General features: G+C 35.8%; 2 protein-coding genes across 2 annotated transcripts; both read left to right on the top strand.

Moving 5' to 3' along the window:
- The first annotated feature begins 7943 nt into the window (after positions 1-7943).
- LOC126719574 (exopolygalacturonase-like) lies at positions 7944-19124 on the top strand. Its single transcript, XM_050422106.1, has 5 exons — positions 7944-8063; positions 8269-8577; positions 9196-9711; positions 9818-10043; positions 18628-19124. Exons 1-5 carry the CDS (start codon positions 7944-7946, stop codon positions 19122-19124), a joined length of 1668 nt encoding a protein of 555 aa, XP_050278063.1.
- Positions 19125-24924: 5800 nt separating this feature from the next.
- LOC126717919 (protein COFACTOR ASSEMBLY OF COMPLEX C SUBUNIT B CCB3, chloroplastic) lies at positions 24925-26897 on the top strand. Its single transcript, XM_050419908.1, has 3 exons — positions 24925-25090; positions 25228-25271; positions 26261-26897. The coding sequence occupies exons 1-3, from the start codon at positions 25048-25050 to the stop codon at positions 26798-26800; spliced, it is 627 nt and encodes a 208-aa protein (XP_050275865.1). The 5' UTR covers positions 24925-25047; the 3' UTR covers positions 26801-26897.
- Positions 26898-27171: the final 274 nt, after the last annotated feature.

Here is a 27171-nt window from a genome sequence, read left to right as displayed (position 1 = left end):
ACATATTATATCAACCCAAGATCATATTAATACATATCAAAATGAATAAAAATCATAAAGCATATCAAATATAACAATTAGAAAAACTATGTTAAGAAACTCATGTGAATCTAATTAAACAAAAAAAGAATTCATTGAAAGAATACTCACCTTTGCTTGGGATCACGAGTTTGAGATTGTTTAACTGGCCCCTTAGTGCCTACAATATTGAAATTAGATTGAGATTGCAAGAGAAAATAAAGAACACAATAGCACTTCGTTAATCACAACTCGAGAACAAGATTATAATTGAAAAGGTTTTAGAAAACGATTTGGAAAACTAGTTACAGCCTTAGAAATCTACTTAAGAGATGTTTTTAATACATTAAAAATGTCCTAGTGTGTTATGTATGAGTTTAGAAAATTTGAACTAGGGTTTTAGAAAAGATGGAGGCAAAAAATAAACTTTCTCTAGCTAGGGTTTTCATTAGAGACATAATATGAGTGTCTGTGTGTGTGGGGGAGCTTGGTTTGTTGTCAGGCCAGGCCAAGCTTGCCCGAGGTTAACCAGGCCTAGCCCAATCCATACTGACTAGATGGGTGCTCGAGGTTAACTAGGCCCAGCCCAATCCATACTGACTAAATGGATATCTGAACACAACTAAAGGGATAACCCACCTCAGAGGAACATACTGAGGATGATTTTCCCTGCCTAGGACATAAAGCATTGCCTTAGGAGGATTTGCCTGCCAAGCATGAGATTTGACATCAGACATAAGTTACTAGAAGATCATTTCAATAATAGAGTTCTGAGCCCCACCTCTGGCAAATGATTTGACATGACAGAACAATAACATAGACCTAGAGATCCACTCAGGTCCCAAAAGTGGAGGCACCCACACACATGTAGGATATTCCACCATTATAAGGGCTCCACTAAGAGAAGGGTATAAAAAGAGGAGGGGAAATTGAAATAGGGGTTAGAACCTAATTAAGGGGAGAGAAACATGAGAGAAAAGAGTGAGTGAAAAGCATAGTCTCACTGTTAAAGGAGTCCAGCTCGGACCTCAGAAAGGGATACTCGGTGTCAGGGGAGAAAGTTTTCCTTCCGACAAATGTGTGGTAATTGGGTGGGGGCCAAACCAAGACTCGATGATGGGCTTGAAGCACAGCCTAAAGGCTATTAGTGAAACTTGTAAGAGATTCCTTTTTTTTTTAATGCTCTTTTCCTAGGTTAGGCCCGACAAGGATTATGGGAAGGCCTAAAACATTTCCTGCAGCAAACAAATTAGCACAAATGGAAAAGTCCATTGCAACAAAGAAACGTCCCAGCAATAAAAGAAAACAGAATTGTATAAACTTCTAGCAATTAGTGATTTCATAAATTGAGCAAAGTGTCTACATCTCCAAAGTCATTATCGGAGGGACCCATTAAGAGAGAGTCCCCATTATAACAACATGAGGGAAAAATTCTATAGTCATAAATATATTATAGCCTTCAATTGTATGGGATCCATTACGACAAATGATGGAGAAAGCTTAATATGAGATGAAGGGAGAGAGATTCCAGCTAGAACAGCAAGATCACTTTTATGCTAGGGTATTCTCATAATAGTTGTATGTGTAGTGAGTAGTAGGGGTCATTTTGGTAGTATGAATGAGTAGTGAGAGAATATTTAGCTATGTTGCTTGGATTTTCTATTGGAGGATGGATAAGCATTTATGAGTAGTAGTGTGAGGTGTATTTATGAGCCAAAAATTGAAGAGCTTATTTAAAAATATGAGAACTAGGAACTCAGGAGCTCAGAACCTCATTAAAGAGCTAAGAAGATAATTAGAGCAAAAGAGTTAGTAGAGAAGCTATGAGAGATTAGTCCTTCTCTTGTGGTATGGTGTGTCTTGGTGTGTTGATGAGGAGCTCTATTTATAGCTGAGTTTAAGGGGGTATCTAGCAAAGAATCTTTGCTAAAATCTGTCTCAATTAGCAATAAACCTTTGGAAGATCCATCCTAGGATTTGGCCAAGAATGGTATGTCTAGCTTTAAGAAGTATTTGCTGTTTCAGGCAATATCAACTAGAGGTTCTAACTTAGCACTAAATGTTAGATTGTCCTCAGCCAATGAGATTAGAGCATGTATTATGGCTAGTGATCTTGATTATCTGCTACTAGTATCAAAGTTCCTAGGGCAGATTGTGTCACCCCAAGTCAAGTGTCAATCTTGGAGCCTCTTGCTAGAAACTCTGCTGGAGATCTCCTTGGTACCCTTCAAACCACATTTCCCTAAGTTTTCCCATTAAGGTTTATGTGTTTGGTTCATGAACCAAATAATACATATTTTTAGCAAGGTAATAAGCTATTTAGCAGTAGTTCTAGAAGCTTCTAAGGTCTGGTTATGGTTTCCCTTAGCCTCTTGATCAAATTTGTTGGAGAAGAGAGAAAAGGTGGTTGACTTCAGCCTTCATGGATCAATACAGCCTTTATGTCTTGTCAAAATCATCAGAAATCAGCTTTCCAAATAAGGGTTTAAGCTCAGCTTGACACATGTCCCCCTCTGACTTGATTTGACAAGCTAAAAGTGATTGTAGCCAGTCCCAGCTGTCAGTCTAGTTGTGCTAAAACTGAATTGTAACCGGCCTAACCATTTTAGTCACCTATATGAGCTTTAGTTGCTGAGATTTGGCATATGGGCTAGACTTTTTTGGTTGGGCCTTGTCATTAAGCTCTTGGGCGTGCATGTCCCTATAAAATAAATAGTCTTGCTATGGGTTTGTAAGATACATGGGCTTTTGTAATTGTAATTTCTTATGGAAAAAATAAGTATGATTCTCATAAATTTTGTAAAAGAAATAGTTTTATGAGATGGGTAACACGTCATAAATAATTTATGTTTCCCATGAGTTGGCATATTTGCTAGGGAATTTATCATGTCAAAATATGTTATTGCCAGAGATTATTAACTTTGGACTTTGAGCATAATATAATATTTTTGTCAAATAAAATTTGGGCTTTCATGGAATAATAGTTTGCCCAAAATTAATAGTTTTGGGTTTTTGATAAAATGTTGTCAAAGTTGTATTGGGCTTTTGTAAAATATTGCCAAAATAATATTTGGCTTTTTAATAGAATATTGACAAAATAAGAATATGGGCTTTTAATAATATTTTTGGATTTTGATAAATATTGCCAAGTGTTTCTCCTAGGTTTTGTAAGAGGTGTCGTGTAGCAACGGGCTTCATAAAAGGTGTCGTGTAGCAATGGGCTTTGTAATAAAAAATTTTGGACTTTTTTTGGGTTTTGCCAAAGATAAATGAGTTTGGGCTTTTATAGAGATGGTATAATTTTGTGGCCCAATTTTGGTAATGATGTGAGAAATATTTGTGTGGGCCCAATTTGGGTAATAATATGAGAAATATTTTTGAGGGCCCAATTTGGGTAATAATATGAGAATTACTTGTGAGGGCCCAAAATAATTATGGGTATTTTTTGGTGAGTGGGCAAATGAAATTAGGACATGTGGCATGTGAGAAAAATTGTACCTCAACACTCGGCTACCTGGTAGTTTTCACGTATAGCCAGATTTTTAAGGGGGTTATCATCAAATATCATCTAAATACCACATATAACAAAGAAAGGTGCTTTTGGGATCTCCCACTATGGCAATCCTGAAAACAAATTAATTAGGGTACAGGCCCAATCAACCCAATCCAGCCTAGCGTTTTCAAAACCTTTTAGAGGCTTTGGACATTCTTAAGGGTTTAGGGGTGGCCCAACCCAACCCAAAGCTTGAAGCTTTGGGTCCTTAAAAATGAAGATATGACCATAACGCATAATGTGTGCACATGGTCGTGGGTGCGCATGCATGATTCCAAACACGGGCTTGCAAAACCCTAAATTTGACTGCACTGCTACCTTAACTTCAAATGGCCATAACTCACTCATTTTAAATATAAATTACAAAAAATTATGTTCAAATTAAATCTTAGGATGTCTATGTTCAAATGAAACAAAATTCACTCAAATATGATTTGTGGATCAAAAGTCATGGTCAAAATAGTGAGCAATGATCTTTGGAAGGAATCAAATCATAATTGAAACTAGAACATAAGAGACAAAAAAAGGGAAAGATCTAGGGAGGATTTATACCAAGTGCCGATCAGAACTTGGACCAGATCCCCCAGAATCTCATCCTTTTTTGGCCTGGTTGACTCCTTACTCAAGTTGACTTTGCCCCCTACATTTTTCACTCAAAACACTTTATTTTTCTAAGTCTCACATTGCCCAAAGACTTATCCCTAGCTCCTTAACATCCAATATAAATACCCCCCCTCCATCAATAGTTCAAAGCACTCCAAAAATCCTCAAAACTTCCTAGTAAACTAAGATCTCTCTCTCTCTCTCTCTCTCTCTCTCTCTCTCTCTCTCTCTCTCTCTGTTCTTACTCTTTAGAGTTAGTAGCAGTAAGGAGCCTTTGGTGCCTTGGTGCTCCTGGTTTCAATTCACTAGAGGAGATAGCTTGGACCTCCTAGTCTTGAGCTACCAACTTCATATTCATAAATCCTCTTCAAGAGAACTCTATCCCTATTCTCTATAGTTAGTAGTAGGAAGGTGCCTTTGGTGTCTTAGACCTCCTGGTTTCAAGTCACTAGAAGGGATAGTTTGGATCTCATGGTCTTAGGCTACCAAATTTCTACTTACAAATCCCTTTATAGAGAAACTTTTTTTGCTGCGAGTGCTTGTAAAGCTTAGGAGTGCTAGTGCATGCAGGTAAGGTTTCTAAACCTCTTCTTTTTTTAATTAGGCCCTAGCTTTTAGATTCAAACATGTTTTATTTTCATCTTCTTAGTTAGTTCGTATTTGTTTAGCATGCAAGATATAGGTTTTTCTTAGTTTTTCCTACTTTTCATGTTTTTAGGGTTCTTAATTCAAATATTATGTTCACATGTTTAGAATCAGGATTTTTCCTAGTTATAAATGTGTTTCCATACTTTTGAGTTAAAATACTAGAATCATGCAAGTATATTAGATCTAGGATTATTTTTTTAATTAATGTTAGGTTCATAGATCCAGTTTGTTAAAAAGATCTTATAGAAAACTATTTTTCTACATTATTCACTACACTATTTTTCTACATAAAATTTTGCACTATTTTTTGCATTAAAAAAAATGTAATATTTTAAATAACTTCCTACATTAAATATTTTTCAGCATCAAAATATTTTTTCAGCACCCATGATGAAAACAGTTTTCTGTTTAGGGTGCATTTGTTTCGCCTGAAAACACTTTCAAGAAATTATTTTACACCCTTGTGTGTGTTTGGCTGCTACGGAAAATACGGTCAACAGAAAATCATTTACGCTTTGACCGGAAAATAAGCCACTTTGAGCGTAAAATCATTTACGCTTTGATTTTACCCTCAAAAAATTTCCGGAAATCAAACCTGAATAGAGAAAGCTCGAGCACAACCCTACACGGTCAAAAACCCATATCCAAGCTCACCTCAGCCAAGCTTCGACCAGCCCAGATCGTGCCGCCCCACTGTCCAAAACCCATCTCCAAGCTTACCTTCAAACCATTTCTAGAAGAAAAAAAAAAAAAGGACTGAACCAAGAGCAATAAGAGAGAGTAGAGCTAGCGAGATCGTGCACACCAAAACCCCAGATCGCACCACCGCACCCAACCCCAGATCACACCGGTCTCGTCGCACCCCAGCACTGACGAGATTGCATCCCCAGCACCGGCGAGATCGCACCCATGACCTACCCATGCCTGATCTCTCTCTTTCTCGATCTACCTCTCCTTTTCCCTTAATTGTCGATCACTCTCTCTTCCTCCCCCTCTCTCCGTTTCGCCAATTTTTTTAGTTCAATGAATGTTTTGTTTTGATTTTTGTTTCTTTTAAGTTTATTATTAAAATTTTCTATTATGAAATTTGTTTGGAAGCTGAGAAAATGTGAGAAACTGGTAGGAAAATAACATTTTCAGAATGCAACCAAACACTTGAAAATATTTTCTTTTCCCGAAAATATTTTCACCTGAAAATATTTTACACCCGGAAAATATTTTACACTGAAACAAATGCACCCTTAGTTTCAAGAAAATCAAAGATTAATTACTATGTCATCAAACAAATGTTAAAATTTCAAGTTTTTGTGATCTAAAATTTTGTATAAAAATTGGTTGATTGATCAAATAGTAAATAACATTCAATTTGATATGCATGTTAAGAACATAAGGAACATGAAATTCAACGGTTAGATTTTCAAAATTCACACCCAAAAAAGAGATAATATAAGAAGTTTGAAAAGTTTCTCACCAAACTACTTTGGAGAGAAACTTTATTCAATTGCATCATTTTTTGTTTTCTTATTTTCTGATAGTAAAACCTTACTCAAAATTTGATTCTCAGCCTAAAAGGGCTAGGTCTTCGACTTAAAATCACAACTCCAATAGCTTGTTGGAAGTTGAGCTTAGTACTTTTTGTTCTTGAGTTTGAGAGAAAATAAATGACTAAGAGATTTTCTTTGTGTTTGGTTGCTAAGAAAGTGAGAGAAAAGAAAATAAGATTTAAGAAAAAAACCTTGATGTGACATTTTTTTTAGAGATTAAATCTGTAAAGATGTGTTATAAAACTGAAGTTTTATACCTTTAATCCCAAAATACCACCACATCATCTTATTACATATTAAAAAATAAAAACAACCACACCCAACCAATTATGATACCCATTTTGAAAATCCAACCAAATTGGGAGTTTATTGAGATGTTATTAGGTGTGGTAGGAGGTAATCAATCTCTTATTAGATGGTGTAAAACACGGGTATTACACCCCTATCCTTACCATATTCGGATTCTTTTTTTTTTTTTTAATGTTTATTAAAACAAATTTGTTATTATTTTATTAGCCACGTAAACTTTGGTGCGCATCATTTATCATATGAGTCCGAATTTGATAAGGACGTGGTGTAAACCCCACCTGATCCCTAACCCATTCACCTAATCAAATCAAGTTAAGCGGTGGTTCATCCCCAATACTAGGGGTATCAAATGGGTAGGTTTGGGGAGGGCTGTTGGTTTGGTTAAAACTCATTTACTCATTTAGTACCCATATAACTAATTACTTCTAACCCAATCCCAACCTAAACCAATTATTATGGGTAAACCCCAACCCACCCAATTACCTAATAATCTTAATTACCAAAATGCCCCTTAAACTTGAAAATGACTAAAGTACTCCTAAAATCCTTTAAAATTTCCAAAATACCCTCCAAACCTAAAGAAAAACTAAATATGCTAAAAAAACACCACTTAAAATTACCAAAATACCCTCAGAACTTAAAAAATGACCAAAATAACCCTAAAACCTAAAAATGGAACAAAACATCCCCCCTAAACCAAAAAAAATGACATAAATACATCTCAAAACCTAAAAAATGATAGAAATACCCCCGCCCCCAAAAAAACAAATAAATTTACCAAAATACCTCGAAAACTAATAAATGGGCAAAATATTGGTGGGTTTCATAATTTGCTATTGTAAAGCGTAGACAACCATGCTGCCTATGCTAATTTTGGACAATTTTGGTAGATTTTACTAGACTTTTCCCCCCTTACTAACGGAAGTATTCACTTTGCTTACATGATAAAATGAACATATTTCAGGTTGCTAACAGCATGCCATTTAAAGCAAAGAAGTTAAGATGATATACAAAAGTAAAATAATCTTACCTTATACAATAACAAATGATAATTAATTAGTGGAGGAGAAAGCACAAAAACTAATAATAGTACAGAAGTTGAAGTATATACAGGAGAGTTCTTAGCAACCTTAAATTAGTTAATATTAGTTGAGTAGTTTCAATGGTGTGGAATTCAGGTATTGAAGTATAAATAGCTTCAAACCAAATGGGGTTACCATCATTTCGTACAACAAACTGGTAATAGAAAGAAAATAAAGAACAATAAGATGGGAAAGAATTTAAGCATTGCAACAATTTTGTTGCTATTGGTGTTGGCATCCACCAAAGCCCAGCAGGTCTTTGATGTTAAATCATATGGAGCACAACCTAATGCTGATATAACCCAGGTATAAATACGCAATTGACAAGAAGAGTGTGTTCCAGTTAACATCACTAGTAAAGCCTTTTAACTTTAACAAGAGAACTTAGGTTCAAACTCCGTTTACACTAGAAACGGATCGATGTCATGACCAAATGATAAAACATTAACATGCAAAATGATTATTATATACTGATCTTGATTTTTTTTTTTTTTTTTTACAATGTGTTTAGGCTTTGACAAAAGCTTGGAAAGCTGCGTGCGCAGTAGCAGAAAGTAAAGTTGTGATTTCAGCAGGGGTATACAAACTAGGTTATGTGAATTTGTTGGGTCCATGCAAAGGTGCAATTGAGTTTAACCTTCAGGGAACCCTACAAGCCCCATTAGATGTTGCCTCCCTCAACGGTAAAGATGGTTGGGTTGTTTTTGAACGTATCGACGGTCTCACTGTGTCAGGTGGTGGAGTTTTTGATGGCAAAGGACAACAAGCATGGCAAAAAAATAAGTGTGACAAAGACAAAAACTGCAACGTACTTCCTATTGTAAGATTTCAATCTTAATTAATTAGCATTTATATTCCATCATTTTCTATTAGATATACATAGACACTACAACTTTACAAAATTTACCCGTTAAAAAAACAAATTCAAACATTTATATGTTAAATGATGTTTTACTAATAATTTGACAAGTTTTGTATAGTGATGTGTCACAACTCAAAAAAGAATTAATTTTAAAATTTTTATATGAGAAAGTTTATGGAGTAATTTTTGTGCCACAACACTAACATGTGCGACTAAAAGCGATATAGAAAAAACAATGGTTAAATATAAAAACAATAATTCAACAATCACAATCGCACATGTAATCTTTTGACAAAGCTTGTGGTCTCTAAAGAATTGTTTATATAATATAATATTATTGAAGTAGTACCAACCACGTTCACAGAAACATTAGTTTGTAAGTTTTTATGTAATAATATTTGCTACAACTTTACCATTTCTTTTTTATATTGATTTAATGATCACGTTCGTTTCCAAACAATTTTTTTTTATATATTTTTGTATAATTCGAAGAATCGTTCCCATTTTACTAATTAAAATGAAACTCGAGCGCTCATATTTAGCATTTCAATTTATCTAACTTGTAAACATGAACAGAATATAAGGTTCGATAAAGTCACAAATTCAATAGTCCAAGACATTACATCGAAGGACAGCAAATATTTCCACATCAACCTTTTGCAATGCACGAAGTTGCAATTCCAACATGTTACCATAACTGCACCCGCAAATAGCCCCAACACCGATGGAATCCACGTGGGACATTCATCTCAGATCACCATTACCAATGCCAATATTGGAACAGGTGATGATTGCATCTCCGTTGGTGCTGGAGCCCAAGATGTTACTGTTAACCAAGTAACTTGTGGACCTGGCCATGGTATCAGTGTTGGAAGTCTTGGAAAGTACCAAAACGAAGAACCTGTTTCAGGAATCAGAGTTACTGGTGCCACACTTAGCAATACAGATAATGGTGTTAGAATCAAAACATGGCCTGCTTCCACTTCTGGAGCTGCTACTGATATACATTTCGAGGATGTTGTCATGAAAAATGTTGCCAATCCTATCATCATTGATCAAAACTACTGCCCAAACAGTCAATGCTCAAACCAGGTTATTATAAACATCTCAAATATATACACAAATTTTGATGTTAAAAAAAAAAAAGTTAAACTACTAATATCGAATTCTTGGGTGCGCTTTTTTGTTTTGTTTTCAGTCTCCCTCTAAAGTTAAGATCAGCAATGTTAGCTTCAAGAAAATTAGTGGCAGTTCTTCGACAAAGGAAGCTGTGAATCTTATTTGCAGTAAGAGTGTACCATGCCAACAAGTGGTGCTTTCTGACATTGATCTCACGTACAAGGGAAGTGGAGGATCTGCTACTTCCACTTGTACTAACGTCCAGCCTGCAGTTTCGGGCAAGCTGAACCCTCCTGCTTGTGCCAGTAAAAATTAATGAAATGCTTCCCAAGCTGTTAAAACTAATGTACAATGAACAAATACAATTCGCAGATACGTTATCGGAGTTCTATTCTAAATAGAATCCCATCTAACATGTTCCCTTTTTCTTTATTTAAATGAAACTGTGGAATTTTTTTAGTTATTTTTTGAGTTGTTTAAGTTCAGCCTTTTGTTGAAATCTGCTATGATCTGTAGTGTTGTTGTAGATAGTAATTGTTCTATTATTGCAATTGAGATCATTCTTAATAAAAAAAAAAAATTATTCAACTCTTCCTAAATGCTTTTTATTCTTAAGTAATACAGTCCACCAATATTGTTAAGCATCTACTACCAATCCAATTTAGTACACAATCGAGTAAGTAAACAAAAACAAAATGAGCAAAATTTTAGGTTTCAATGGAATTTTGATCGTTTTTTAGGTTCCGGGGGTATTTTGGTCATTTTTGGGTTTTAGAGGTATTTCGTTCAATTTTTAGGTTTAGGGGGGTACTTTGGTTTTTTTTAGGTTTTGAGGGTATTTCGGTCATTTGACGGGTTTAGGGAGTATTTTGGTCATTTTAATGTTTTAGAGGTATTTTGGTCATTTTTTAGATTTAGGGGGTATTTTGGTCATTTTAAGATTTCGGGGGGTATTTATTTCATTTTTAGGTTTAGGATGTATTTTGGTAATTTTGGAGGTTTTATGGGTATTTTGGTCTTTTTAGTGGTTTTGAGGTACTTTAGAGTTTGGTGATTTGTAGAAATGATATTTAGGCTTAATTGGGTACCTAGTTAAAAGCCAATTAACGTTAGTTATAATTGGGTCTAATTGGGTTACTACCCATTTAACCCAATTAATAATTGGGTGGGTTTAGGTCATATTTTAGTTGGTGGGTTTGCGTGGGAAAATGGGCATGGGCTGATTTTGCCAACTCGACTCAACCCATGGATAGCCCTGGAGATCACCATCATCAACCAAAACCAAAAGCCCATTCAATTGTATCTCTTTCACAGAGTCACTAAATTACATGCCAATCCTTCAGTAAAAAAAATATTTCGAGGCTGCTAGATTTATCCATTTAGCTTGGTACTTACACACCTAACACGTATCTATAGTACTATTTAAAGATATTGCCCTGTTTGGGATCGTCTATTTAGATGTCCAAAATACCCTCAAATTCATCTGTTTCTAAGGCTTAAATCATAGGGTTAGACATGTAAAATTAGTACTTCAAAACCACCTAATTTTTGTCCAACTTAAAAAAAATAAAAAATAAAAAGTTTTTTATCCCACCTCCACATTTCTCTCTCGCATTAGTAGTCAAGTACTAATACAACTTCTTCTTAAAATAAAAAATAAAATAAAGCTCCCATGAGTAAAACGTGTGGACCCAAAAAATAAAAAATGAAAAGCATCGTCGCACATGCGAAGCACATGTGATGAGGCTAGTTACTTTTAATCAAGCTTATGAGAATCATTTCTAACTTAAAGAGTAAAGACTAAAAGCCAGGCCAAGCACCCTACCATTTCAGTAAATCGCATGCTAGTGTTCTCATATGCCATAAGTAATAAGAAAATCAGGTGATATAACTCGAATAGAAACAGCATCACTAGCACTGCTACCACAAAGACACCATGCCTAAGAGGGATAGTGCTAGAATTCCTAACCTAAGAACATCTTTAACAGGTTCCTTAGTGTCAGCAGTAGTCTTACAAAATATTCAGACAATTAGAATATTCATATAAACTGAAAAAATAACCCGAGTTTGTAGCAAGGTTCTACTAGACAAGCTAGAAGTCACAGATTATGAGAGGATTTACAATTCCCTACATTGTAAGAACAATATTTCTTAAAAAATATTTTTGTATGAAGATCCTTTAAACCTCTTAATCTTGACAATATTTAAGCAACGACACCAGAAAGGAATTGGAAGCTCTCCAAGATTTTTGTGTTCTCGTTAAAATATTTCTCTAGCCCTATTTCCTCTGCCTTTAGAGTTTCTTTATCCGCAGCAATCCTAGAGTTTTCAGTTATCACAGACTTTAGGCAATGCCTCCAACACGGAACTAGAAGGAGTTTGCAACAGCTAGGCTTTTCCCCTCTACGAATAGGCTTTTCATAGGAGAACTGAAATCAAGTAAAGAGTTGGTAACACTATCAAAATGCTAAAAAAAAAAGGTTTAAGAGATTGGATGTAGTTAAATTAGTCTACTTTTGTGACAAAATGAATCATATTTATCAAATTATGAAGCACTGACGGTTATTGGGAAATATTTATTTTTATAAATATACTCGTTTAGAATACCATGATTATAACTTTTAGCATCTACTCCAAGAAACTAGCAAATTAGGTATAACAGGAGATATATAGGACACATACAAACTTCCAAGATAGTAAGGAAAATGATAGAAGTCTTATCATCATAACCTTCTTTCGCTCTAGATATATGGTAGTTTCAATGATATGATTTGGAGTAGCAGTGCATTCTAAGCCTAACAAATAAGGTGGTTCAAAAGAGGTGGTGATACTAAGCCAAAACCCAACCTAAAGGTGGTTCAAAAGTAGACTATCTGCATGGAAGAACTATGGCCCTAAGAGAGTCATGGCAATAGAAGGGGCTATAAGTACAATGTCTAAAGATGATGACTTGAAATCTTCAGTCTTTCTAGTGTACAACAATGGTCTACGCTCAAGTACTCGATTAGTGGAAGTTGAGAAAAATGACTGTGGAACCACTTCTCTGTTATGTTTGGTGCACTAAATTTTAACATTCTCAGATTATTACAAGGAAGCAGATTGACCTCACATTGTTCAGGCTAATGTGTAATTACAAGATAAAGATTTGATGCTTTCAACTCAACTCTCACAAGATCATCGTTGAGTTCCATCTCAATCAACTTGGCTTTAATAAGACCGAAGAACTTTATACTTTCCAATTCGTGGCACTTCATAAATTTCATTTCTTCTATCACATGACTCCCAGCAACTAGTTTTTGAATAGTTTATCATCTGCATCAATGCAAGCTAAAGGCAGTGTTTTCAAAGAGGATAAGTTTATATTACCACAGTTTGTGTCCAACTTACACCAACATAGAGTCAACACAGTTATGGATTCTGCGTCCAAAACACTTTGAGGTAATTGATACCTTTCATAATAGTAATCTTGATCAAATATACAGTATCCAGGAACAAAGATTGGGGATAGCTTTTGACATCACTCTTAACCACATAGTTAATCCAACGATCAACAAGAGAAAATGATTTGCGATTATCAAAGTAGTGAATAAGTGAAAATTCCTTTATACTTAGCCTCCTTACAATGCCTTCCTAAAGTTCTTTCCCCCAAGATATAAAATTCCCATAACTTTCTCTAGATATCCATATTTTTCAGCACCTCGAAAGAACCAAACAAGGTTGTGTGAACTTTTAGAACTAGGATTGCAGTCCACACATGTTTCCATCTCTTAAATAGTATAGAGGATTGAAAAACTTCATTGATGGAAAGCTAAGACAGAATATGTTGTTGAAGATAGTCTAGTAGTTCAAACACCCTGTCCACATCTATGTTGTTCTTGTGATCCATAACGTGGGAAGCTTCCTTTGTATGTATTAACAAAGAATACAATATTTTCTTTTGTTTTTACCAATGAAATAGGAATAGGATTCCTATACCTATAGGAAATAAAATAGATTTTGTCAATGGTTGTTTGTTTGTTTTTTTTTTTTTTTTTTTTTTGATGTCAATGCTTCATTTTTTTAATACACTAATTTTCAATTCAGGTAACATTTAATTTTTTTTCCATACAATTACTATATATTTTAAAAGTCATGTGTCGGGTCATAGATTGAACCCGATTAATTAATTCAATTACCCAAGTTGATTGATTAGGTCAAATTACATGCCAAATCATGGAAGTGCACACAAATCATCAAATAAACTAAAGTGCAGTGGAAATTAAATTATCATGGTGATTTGTTGACTAATGGGAAAAACCTCTCGCAAGGCAAAAACCCTATCGGGTGATTTTTGGGTTGGGATTTGTACTTGGACGTTTTTCAAATTTATATTCTAAAGAAAATTCATTTCAAATTGATAATTAAGTCCTCAAAAGAATAATTATTTGAAAGATAATTACTTCTAAAAGCCTAATTATCAATAATTCCCACATTATCAGATTATCCCTTTTATTCCTATGCAACCAAACTCTTTTTAACCAATTCAACAACCAATCTCATAAATTATTTAATTAATTTTAATTATTGACTAATCAAAATTAATTTCAATTAATCATGAAAGCTCGAAAATGTGTTAAAACACAAGAGCTGTTTAGACCCCCAAAATAAAAATTACGGCTAGATTGCTTTTACTCTAACTTATCTAAGTGCGGAAACAAGAGTAAATAAAATGCAATCAACCGATACTACTCTAGTGCATAAACAAGAACAGCAAACAATACAAGTAAAGCACAAGAGTAAAGGAAGAGAGAATGCAAACACAAGATAACATCCTGATGTGTTATCGAAGAGGAAACCGAAGAACTCGACGAAAAACCTCTCCGCCGCCCTCCAAGCGTTAAATTGATCCACTAGACAATAAGTTGGGATACACGAATAGCAAGAGACCCTCCAAGCCTAATCAACCCAATGTACCTAAGCCCTCCAAGTTCTTACTCCAACAAGGCTTCTCAGAACCATGTCTTGTCTAGCTTTCCGAATCCCGCAATACGCCCGATTACATCCGCCAAGCCTCACCGGCTTCTTTTGGCTTAGTCCCCAAAGCTTCCCAAGCTCCAAAACACTCTCTACACTCTGAAAAGGTGTGGGTTGTATTTGGGTACAAATCTCCTCTCAAGGTATGACAATGGAAGAGGGAAGGAGAAAAGGCTAGAATGATTTCTCACTAAGGATGAGTAGCTCTCTCTCTAAAAGTTGGGTGTGTGTGTTGTAGAAAACCTATCTGGGGTTTTTCTCTCTTAATGGCCTCTTTTACTTTTGTGGGTAATGAGGGTATATATAGTATGGGTGAAGGGTAAAAAAGTCACACTTAAAATTCTTCCAGGCAGAGAGTTTCGCGACTACCTTGCAGGAAGGCCTTACCTGCGAGACACTTGCGAAACTGACAGCCTGACATGACTCTTCAGCTTCCAGTCATGTGCTTCTCATGTGGCTACTTCACAGGTTGGCTTCTCGCGAGCTTCTCACGAAATCCACTTGATCTTCAATTAAGCTTGAGTCTTCACCAACTTAATACTAAACCCAATACAATAAAATCCCACAAAATACAAGGAACAAAATTAAAGCGATTACAACACTTTTTGTCATGGAATAAGCCAACATTAAAACGTAGTTATAAATTACAACTTTACAAATCAAATGTGATCGGTTTCACCCAAATGAAATGCATTCAAATTGGTTGCTAAGAAAGTGAGAGAAAAGAAAATAAGACTTAAGAAAAAAACCTTGATGCGACATTTTTTTTAGAGATTAAATCTGTAAAGATGTGATATAAAACCGAAGTATTATACCTTCAGTCCCAAAATACCACATCATCTTATTACATATTAAAAAATAAACACAACCACACTCAACCAATTCTAATCCCCATTTGAAAATCCAACCAAATTGGGAGTTTATTGAGATGCTATTAGGTGTGGTAGGATATATTCAATCTCTTATTAGATGGTGTAAAACATGGGTATTACACCCCATCCTTACCATATTCGGATTTTTTTTTTTTTTTATGTTTATTAAAACAAATTTGTTATTATTTTATTAGCCATGTAAACTTTGGTGCACATCATTTATCACATGAGTCCGAATTTGATAAGGACGTGGTGTAAACTCCATAGTTTATTACCCCTCCAATTATAGTGTGCCTGATCAGTATTTTGCAAAATAATGAATAGGTAGTATCACACACATTCACTACTCATCCAAAACTCATATGCTCTCTCACCAAACAGCCACCGGCCAATCTTCTTCAAATCCACCTCTCACTGGTTACTGCCACCATCATCCATGGCCATGACTCCAATCAAATCACCTCCCACAAATGAAACCCAAAAGTCACAGCAATTATAGCTCCATATCTTACCGATTATCCAAATTTACCATTTCAAACTAACCCAAAAATCAAACCCAACCTCAACCACTTCTCAAAGTCAAACTCAACAGCATAGAAATTGAGATTAACTACATGTTGTGGTGATGGTGGTTACCAGCAAAGGTGTGACGCAATGAATCTCGACCTTGGGTTCCTCATGGTGAGAATAGAGAAGATGAGAGAGAAACGAGACTAGTATGGACATGGGATCAACAGTGGTGACCTCTGGTGAGCAACAACAACAGCAGCAAGAAAGGATTGCTCAACCATGGCCAATGATGTTTGCACTCAAAGAATGGGTCTGAGAGAGATGTGCTAGGATTTTGTGGTTTTAATCAAGTTTTATTATATGTGTGCATCTTTGGTGTTTTATTTTAAAAAGTCTAGCATGGCACTCATTTATGTTGGGGTTTATGCCCTAAAATCCAATTTATTGGCATTTCATAAATAATTAATTTGTTTAATTATATGAGACTATTTGCAAATGAACTAATGGGATATTGTCATAGTCCTTGAGATGCATTGTATGTGATTTAGTCACAGAAGATATAAATCACAAGTTCCTTGTAAACTCAAAATATAGTTTGTAGTCGATAATGAAATTGGGCGTTTCATCTGTGAAGACTATAATACATCAACTAAGATGGTTTGTCTTGATCATGGAAGTGGAGACTTTTAGTTGATGTGTTGCTGTGTCTTAAGAGTTAAGACATATTGAACTGGACCGCTGTGAGATTAATTATTCAATCAACAATTGTCACCTGAATAATTAATCTCACGACTTCTAATTTCATAGACTCTCAATCCTGAGAGGGTAATGAACTTGATCATGAAATGTAGGTTACTTTGGTATATCAAGAGTGAGATCTAACATTCACAGTCAAAACCTCAGTATGTTGGGTAACCACACGTAGTGTTGATGGAACACATATTCTCAAGATGGAATCCAAAATCTCTTTTGTAGAGACACGAAATATCCCCTTGAGTTAAGTTTAATGGGAACTAGTTATTCAGATCGCCTACTTTAGTAAGGAGTTACTAAAGCTTATATTTATTGAAATTGGATTTCAATAAATGTGAATAACTAAAAGATTAAAGGGGTACTCAAGAATAAAATAGTTGTTTACAAAGTGACAGTTCCTTATGACTTTGTTCACTATGGATATTTCATGGAGGGGTCAAATGATATCATTAAAGTCTTGGGATATAATGTTTTAAAAAGGCATAGAGTGCAATTATATTTATATAGTGGTATTAAATATAATTAATGGTAACTTTAGACTTGTCAAGAGTTGACAGATAAGCTCAAGGCCCATTGGAGCTAGAGTCTTATTTGTTCCTTTTGGTCCCATCTCAAGCCACGAACTAAAACCCAATTAGGCAGGCCCAAAAGGCTAACCCAATTAGATAATCAATTTTTATTTAATAAGAGTTATTAAATAAAGTAACTACCAATGTAGTTAGAATATACGTATGATGAAAAGAAAAGAAAACAGTTTTTCTCTACAAGGGAGAAGAAGAAGGACTTTCTTTGAGGATCAACGTACATAAAAACTAGTTGAGAGACTACTCTTCTTGGGCACCATGTGTAATTGAGATGATGATTAGAGGTATTCTCAAGTCTTAGTTTTCAAATTTTACAGCATCAAGGTATGCTTTCTATTCTTTGTTCTAGAATTCAATGTTACATGTTTTCTCTCATGAATGAAGTTGATCCGTGATTGTTGTTTCCGCTGTGTGTTTTGTATGAGATGCAAAACCAATTTTTCCAACAATTTATTGGATGGTGTAAATAAAGAGGGTTTACATCACTTACTTACAGAATCCTAGCAAGTCAACCATGGAGTTTCGATAAGTCCTTGGTGGCTATTCAATGCTACGACAAAGGTACACATGCACAGGATTTACTCTTTGATAGGGCTCCTTTTTGGGTGCAAGTGTATGATATCCCCATACAGTTTATGAATAAGGCTGTGGCTGAAGGGATATGCTCAAGTATCGAGGAAGTTTGCGCATCAGATTTCCCGACTATGGAGGGTGGTGATTTCTTGAGGGTTCGAGTTGTACTTGATATTTTGAAACCTCTTGGTCGTGGCCGGAAAATCACTCTAGACGATGGCACAATGGGTTGGGTTTCGTTTAAATATGAGTGATTGTCGAACATTTGCTACTGGTGCGGGTGCTTGACACATGGGGATAAAGACTGCGATCTATGGATCGATAGCGAAGGTACTCTGCCTGTTGAAACCCGTCAGTATGAAGCATGGCTGAGTGCACCACTTTTCAGCCAAACTCCAAAATCTACAGTTGTTGTTCCTGGTTTTTACAAGCAACGGAAGGAGACTTTGCATACAAAAGCAACTAAGGGACCTTCCCTTCTTTCAAACCGCAAAACTCACCGGTGTCTCTACCACCTCCGGTGGTTCCTATACGGAAGGTAACTCCTGTATCTTCGCCTATCATTATTACTAATCCCATCTTAGATGATAACTCAAGGATTTGTGAGGATTTTCCTCCGGGTTTTGAGGGTCAAGGAGCAGAAAAAGGAAAGTTCGCACGACAACTACAAGAGATTGATGAGGACTTGGCGAAATTTGAGGATATGGAAGGAATTAATACCAGTGCAACATCCTTACCTTATAAGGACTCTAATACATCAATTCCTTCTGACTTTGAGGAGAAGTATGTGACTCCAAATACCTTATTTTCAGCAACCCGTGATCTCTCCGCACCAATTATTGAGTCCATGTCAGCTGCTTTTCCTATGAGGGATATTCCAAACACACAAGAGACCCACCTCCAGGTCACTCATCCACCTGGACCAAGGTGGACAAGTGTTTCTAGGACTGTCTCAGGGGTTTCTGAAGTCTTAGACGTGCATGTAGGGAATAAAAGAGTCTCACACTCGGCTCTCAATCATTCTGGGTTACTAAAAAAATCAAAGCTGGTTTCTCAAGATGGAAAGGAAAACACTTCATGATTGGCGGAGGCTGGTTCCCATCCCCGCCAAGGACCATGAGTCTTCTATGTTAGAACTGTCAGGGGCTTGGGAACCGCCAAACAGTTCAAGAGCTTGGAGATTTCATCTGAGCACAAGATCCCTCAGTTGTGTTCTTGGATATGGCTGGATGAAGCAAGGCTTGGTAACACGTGGTGGTGGTTTAGCTCTCTTTTGGAAGAAAAATTTCAGTGTATCTGTTGAACCTTCATCTCTACATCACATTGATGTAGTGATAAATAAAGGCAAGGAAAATGCATGGCGCTTCACAAGATTTTATGGGGCACTGAAGACTCACCTTAGAGATGAGACATGGAATTTGTTAGGTGATTTGCACAGCCGGTTTTCGCTACCTTGGCTGTGTGGATGGGACTTTAATGAGCTTCTAAAATCGCATGAGAAGCGCCGAGGCCGTTTACGACCTTATGGACAGATGGAAAATTTCAGACAGGTGCTAGATGAGTGCAACTTGCTAGACTTGGGATATGCAGGAAACAAATTTACTTGGTCAAAAAGCTTCCCAAATGGTAGAATGGTGTGGGAGAGATTGGATAGGGCCGTGAGCATGGTGGAATGGATTGATATCTTTCCGGTGACAAAAGTGCAGACCTTAACATGCGTAACCTCGGATCATAGCCCGATTTTAATCATACCGGATGGTTTCAGTGCAAAGTTAAATCGTCCCTGGTGCTTTGAACAGATGTGATTAGAGAATAGAGGTTGCCATGACACGGTTAAAGGAACAAGGGAGCTGGCTGCCTCCGGTTCACCTATGGCAACAGTAATGTTGAAGATTGAAGCGTGCCAATGAAGCTTAACACAGTGGAGTAAGCACTCTTTCTGTAACGTTTCAGTTAAGTTGAAGGGAAAAAAGAAATTGCTTCAGGCAGCTGAACTGGAAGCGGCGCAAGGAAAAAATATTGAACTCTTCATGCAGCTCAAAGCCGAGGTCAGTGACTTACTTAGTTTGGAGGAGAAAATGTGGCAACAGAGGAGTCATGTTCATTGGATGGTCTCTGGGGACAGAAACTCCAAGTACTTCCACAATCAGGCTTCTCAACGTTTCCGTCGCAACACAATTTCTGAACTCCGTAATGCCGAAGGCGTTCTAGTTTCTGGTGATGAGGGTGTCTTGGCCATGGTGGTGGAATACTATTCAAGTTTGTACACGTCCTCAGTTCCGATTGAAATAGAGGAAGTGGTGCAATTCATTAAGCCTGTGGTGACAGAGGAAATGAACAGAGACCTGTTTGGGGTCTTTTCTAGGGATGAGGTGGAAGTGGCTGTGAAGCAAATGGCACCCCTTAAGGCACCTGGACCTAACGGCATGCCCCCCATTTTTTTCCAAAAATTTTGGAACATTATTGGGAATGATGTAGTTGAAGCAGTTCACTCATGTCTGAATTTGGGAAGTATCTTGTCAGGTTTGAACCACACCTTTATTTCTCTAATTCCCAAAGTTAAAAGTCCTGAACTTGTCACTAAATTTCGCCCTATTGCTCTATGTAATGTATTATATAAACTTGTGTCCAAAGTGCTAGCTAACAGATTAAAAAAGATTTTGCCCCATGTTATATCAGAATCACAAAGTGCCTTTCAGTCGGATAAGGCAATCTTAGATAATATTCTTGTGGCCTTTGAGCTAATTCATCATAAGAAGAGGAAGAAATCAGGGAAAACAGGACACATGGCTTTGAAATTGGACATGAGTAAGGCGTATGACAGATTGGAGTGGCTTTTTCTCCAACGGACCATGGAAAAGATTGGATTTCATTCGAGATGGGTTGGCTGGATTATGGAGTGCATTAGATCGGTCACTTATTCGGTGTTGATCAATGGTGAACCAAAAGGCCACATAGTTCCGACTAGAGGTATCTGCCAAGGGGACCCCCTCTCCCCCTACCTCTTTCTCTTATGCTCGGAAGGCTTGAATGGTCTCATTGAACAAGCTGTGCATGATAAGCATATTGAAGGCTTCTCCCTTCTTAAGCATGGCCCAAAAATATCTCACTTATTACAGACGACAGTCTCCTCTTTTGTCGAGCAAGAGTGGAGGAGATGGAGAAAATACAAGAGCTATTTAGGAAGTATGAGTTGGCTTCGGGGCAAAAAATAAATTCAAGTAAAACCACAATTTTCTTTAGCAAAAATGTTCCTACAACTCTCAAGGAACTCATTCAGAATTCTTTAGGGGTCCCCGAAATTAAGGAATATGAGAAGAATTTAGGCTTACCAGCTGTGGTTGGACGGAATAAAAAGGCAAGCCTAAATTATATCAAAGACCGAGTTTGGGGGAAACTCCAAGGATGGAAGGAAAAGTTATTATCTCAAGCTGGGAAGGAGGTTTTACTGAAAGCAGTAGCTCAAGCTATCCCTACTTTTGCTATGAGTTGTTTTCGTCTACCGGTTGGTCTTTGCCAAGACATTGAGATGCTCATTCGCAAGTTTTGGTGGGGCCAAAGGGGAGAAAGGAGAAAAATTCACTGGAAGAAGTGGGAGGTGATGTGTAAACCAAAAGGGGAAGGAGGTTTGGGGTTCAAAGACTTATGTAAGTTCAACGAAGCTATGCTAGCAAAGCATGTGTGGAGACTTATTCATGACATGGACTCTTTATTCTATAGAGTGTTCAAAACAAAATACTTCCCAAATTGCTCAATCTTTGAAGCAAAATCATCCACGGGCTCATATGCTTGGAAGAGCATTCTAAGGTCTAGGCACTTAATTGGAAGAGGAGCAAGATGGCGGGTGGTTGATAGGCAAACCATTAAGATCTTTTAGGATGCTTGGCTACCAACTGATGCAGGTAGAATCACAACACCTCACTCTGATCTAGCCCTGGAAACAACAATGGTTGTGCTAATAAATCCGGTCTCGGGATGGTGGAACGTTCACTTCATTGATAGCCATTTTTATCTGCCGGATGCAAAGCTTATAAAGTCTCTGCCTTTGTGCTCAACCCCACAACCTGATATTCTGATCTGGCCCAAGGAAAAATATGGAAACTACTCTGTAAAATCCGGGTATAAGCTACTGTGAGTGGCAAAATGAAGAGCTGAATCGGCACCAAGTTTCTGATGTTGAGAAGAGCTTCTGGAATAGCATTTGGAAGATTAAAGTTCCTAGAAAGATTAAGCACTTTATATGGAAAGTGTGCTTAAACTCTTTACCAACAAAAGAAAACTTGATGAAACGAAAAATTCTTCAAGAGGCAGTTTGTCAACGTTGCTCAGATGGCATGGAGGACGTTTTACATTCTTTGTGGAGCTGTGACAAGTTAAAAGCGGTCTGGGAAAAGGATTTTGACTGGGCGGTCAGGTCTGGGAATTCACTAAACTCCTTCTCCAAGCTTATAAAGTTGATCCAAAGCAAACCCCACTCAGTGGCTTTGTTTGCAGCAACGGCTTGGTCGGTCTGGTACCACAAGAACAAGACCCGTCTGAATGAAACCACCTTACCCTTGGAAAAGATCACTGACTTCGCAAGAGACTACATCCGTGACTTCAATAATCTGATAAAGATCCCTCCTTGCTCATGTTATGCTGTTCAGAGGAGGTGGTGTCCACCTGTACCAGATTACTGGAAAGTAAATTTTCATGGCATAGGCGTGGTCATTCGAAATTCCAATGGCGAAGTGAGGGCTGCTTTGTCCGAGAAGATCAAGAAGCCACCTACTGTGGAAATCCTGGAGCTACTAGCTGCCAAGCGAGCAGTGTTATTCTCCCTTGAAACCGGTACTATGAAATCAGTGATTGAAAGGGATGCTGAGACAGTGATCAGGGCACTTCAGTATGGCGGCTGGGAGAGAGCTCAAGGGGGTCACCTAATAAAAGATATTTCTGCTATAAAAAAACTATTTTCAGAGTATTTCCTTCTCTCATGTTGGTCGGCAAGGCAATACAGTCGCTCATGCCTTAGCCCAGAGAGCAAGACATTCATTTCCTTTTTCTGTCTGGATGGAGCATGTTCCACGTGACATTGTTTCTTTTCTTTCATCTGATTTTCATATTCCTTAATTAATAAAGCAGCAACACATTTCCTTCTCAAAAAAAAAAAATATATATATATATATATATCATATTATATATAATAAAAGTTGGGCTTAGACGCCGTAATTACGCCACGTGGCTTCACCAAATTGCAGAAATTTTAATAAATTTTTAAATTTTAAGAATAGATATATACAAATTTTTTGGATAAATATGATAAATCAATAGTTGTGTCTATCTAAAATGTTATCAATAAACCCTAAAATCAATAGAATATAGCACTATTTAAAGTAGATCAATTATTGGATTTTGATATCATGATACATAAATCAATTCCATTGCTACAAGGGAATGATATCAATTTCACACTTTCATTCTATATACACGACATGCTGCAGTCTATCCCTCTCTTCAGTTTTTTCCTTATTTACAAGGTAAATTTCTATCTTCTCAATCTAAAAGCTACAATAATGTTTGTTTATAATTTAATTTGTTGTGCTCGAATATGGTTCTGGGGATTTTCTTAACTTTTGTTACGGTACATATTGATGGTTTTTTTTTTTTTTTTTTGTGGACATATATATATAAAATAACTCATAGAACCATACAATTTTTTTTTTTCTCTATTCATCTCTTCTTCTATATGTATTTGTTTACTCTAATTTATTCATCTCTATTCATAATAGCTATCTTCTTTTTATTTTTTATTCATTGTGTTTCTATTTTTCTATTGACGTGATTCAATTATTGTTTAAATTCTATTATTTTTATAAAGTATTTTAGATAATGCAATTCATTTTAATTATTGATATTTTTTTTAATTTGGTGTTTTTAATTGATTGAGCAGATTATTTCCTCACTAAGGGCAATATCAAAATGGCTAGACACGGGTAATTCATATGTAAACTTTTACATTTATATTGCAATACAATATATATATATATATATATATATATTTCTCTTTATGTACCTTTATTTATCTATTTTTGAAATTATTTTGAGTGTAGTACCCTAGAAGGTCTAGATACTTATTTTTATTTTATTTTTTTTGTAATTTATGGAATATTTAGTTCAGTCATATATACAAGAAATTTTATCACCAAATCTATTTGGGATGGAACTCATCTACAATATGAAATTAGGAGATTTATGTGAGAAGAGCTATCTTTTTTATTTTATTTTATTGTGTTTCTATTTTTTCTATTAACATAGTTCAATTATTACTTAAATTCTATAATTTTTATTAAAAAAATTTAGATAATGCAATTCATCTTAATTATTGATATTACTTTTTGATTTGGTGTTCTTAATTGATTATGCTAATTATTTCCTCACTTATGACAAAAATTTACATTTACATTGCAATCTAGATACTTTATTTTTGTAATTTATGGAATTTTTTTTTGGTTATATATGCTAGAAATTTATTTATGGTTAACACTTCTACTACTCCACATGTTAGCAAGTATAATAGAAAGATTTTTAGTGCCATATATATATATATATAAACAAATTAAAATTTTACTACAAAGAACTTCTAAAAATTTAAAACTTGCCATAATTTTTAAAAATTACTATTTTTTTTGTTATTAAATTATATTATAGTATAAAAAAAATTTTAATTTATATATAATTTTTTTATTAAGCCTTGCATCGCACGGGCATAATACTAGTATATATATAAAATAGACCAAATTAACTGCGAGAACAAATTGTGACCAAAGTAAAAGCAACCCCAAAAAATGATAATTTCTCCTATAAGCTAATGTAGATGCTAAGCGGGTCACATTTCTAAGGATTTGAAGCCGACCCAGCCAGCCCGATCCAATTATATATTTGCTATTAGAGTGAGTCCCAGGTCCCAAAAAAACTGGAAAGATAACGTTCCCCCCACCGCTCTTTCTGGACGCTAGACTACCATGGCGACCTGTTCTCACCTTCTCAACCACGTTCAAATCAAAGGTACAGTGCTTTTTTTTTTTTTTTTTGGTTGGGAATTACATCTGTAAAGTTATAACAACTATTTCTTATAATCTTTTTCAAGTTGGGTTTCCATGTTACTCATAGTTTCGGGTTGTGCTCTCAATTTTTTTTCGTAGGATGGCCTTCTCTGTTATCCAATCGAGGGCACTCCCATTTTTCTGTGAGTACCCAAATCTTTCTTTTCCAGATATTCTCTTGAAATGGGCTTGCTGAGATTAGTTTTTAAGATAGAGACATCTTTCAGTGTTTCCTTCTCATTTGTTTCTAAATTTGGCATATGTGTGTGTATATATATATATTATCATAATGAATTCAAAAATCAACATGGGCTGTTTTGTGCGTGTCTGTTTTATTAGGATAGGGTACATTACACGAGCTATTTGCCTATCTTACAAATTTTCTGTTGTTAATGTTATTAACTCTGGTTTTGCATAAATCATAAGTTGTTTTGTTTGACATGCAGATGGTGATTGTTGTCACCATTTTGTTATCTACGAAAATTATTGATTTTTGGGAGAAAAGATAGAAATTAAAATTATTGATGATATGACAAAATCTAGTCCACCCGTTTCAAAATGGATGAAAAGTATTTTAGAGAGACCATGGTACCTAAGAAATCTAATTTCTAGAGGATCTTAATCTTTGGTAACAATTTTTTTGCTACAGAACTTTTGAATAAGAAAGAAAAGATAGAGCCCTTCTGCTTGAACTTTCAAGAAGAGGTTTTTATTATTATTATTTTTTTTTTTTAGCACATAACTAAAAATATCATCTGTGTGTGTGTGTGTTGGGGGTGGGGGGAGAGGAGGACTGCTAATCAATCAAGCTGAATTAGAAATATGGGGCGAATTTTGTATCTATATGGTTTTCTGCTGAAATCCTAGAGTTGCAATGTGAGACTTCCAAAACCTATAAAATATCCATGAAACTTAAATTCTTTATTGTAATGTATTTCCAGTTCTGGACTCTTTTTCTGCAAATTCATTTATTTGAAGAAATATTGATAATTAAGTTACATATTTCTTACTATTTTTAATGAATTTCAATTAAGAAATTCTGATCCCAAAATATTTAAAATTAAGATCTCTGTCCTTTTCGTGCTTGTTGGAATTATAGTCCTATCCACATTTGCCTTTCACCTTATGGCAGGAAAGCTTTAGGCATCCAGCTAAAAGAAAGTCACATCGGCGTTCCCAGCTTGCTCAATGCAGCTCATGTTTTACAGATATCATGGCTTTCCCCAGCAATGAACTTTCACAATTAGATGCATCTCTTTTAGGAGAGCCATTTGATGTACACGAAGTGGCAAAAATTCCCACGATCAACATACTGGAGATATCACAAAATGCTGGTATAGATTTTATGCAGAAATTGGCATTAGCTGATTTGGACCCTGCTTCAGCAAAACTTGCAATTGGGTTCCTAGGACCCTTTCTCTCAGCATTTGGTTTTCTGTTTATTTTGAGAATAGTAATGTCCTGGTACCCAAAACTTCCTGTTGGAAAGTTCCCATATGTAATAGCTTATGCTCCCACTGAACCACTTCTCATCCCAACCCGTAAGTTGATTCCACCCCTTGGTGGAGTTGATGTAACTCCCGTGGTCTGGTTTGGATTGATTAGTTTCCTTAATGAAATATTAGTGGGCCCACAAGGGCTTCTTGTCCTTCTTTCTCAACAAGTTAGTTGATATACATCTAAAGGATGTTGGTATGAAGAATGCTTATCTATTGAAACATTTTTCTCTGCTGTGATTCTTATATGGAAGAGTGATTAACCTTTGGACAGTACAGCGTATTAAGGGTTTTGGTTTCTTATCCATTATATGTATTATGTATGGTGGTTTGCAATGTTTGAAGAAAATCAATAAACATCCTTTTCCGGGTCCTTTTTCGGCTTGGGCTTGGGTTAAATACACTTAATTATAAGTTAATTTTAAAAAATTCAATATACATCTGCTAACAATTCTTTAAGAGATCTTAAAAGTGGAGGTCATATGGAATTTCTTCCTAGGATAGTTTGTCAAAGAACAGAGCATATCCTTTAAGCATACGGAGAATT

This window comes from Quercus robur, chromosome 3 (assembly GCF_932294415.1).
Source record: "Quercus robur chromosome 3, dhQueRobu3.1, whole genome shotgun sequence".
In the NCBI taxonomy this organism is placed as follows: Eukaryota; Viridiplantae; Streptophyta; class Magnoliopsida; order Fagales; family Fagaceae; genus Quercus; species Quercus robur.
This window is presented reverse-complemented; position numbering and strand designations above follow the sequence as displayed.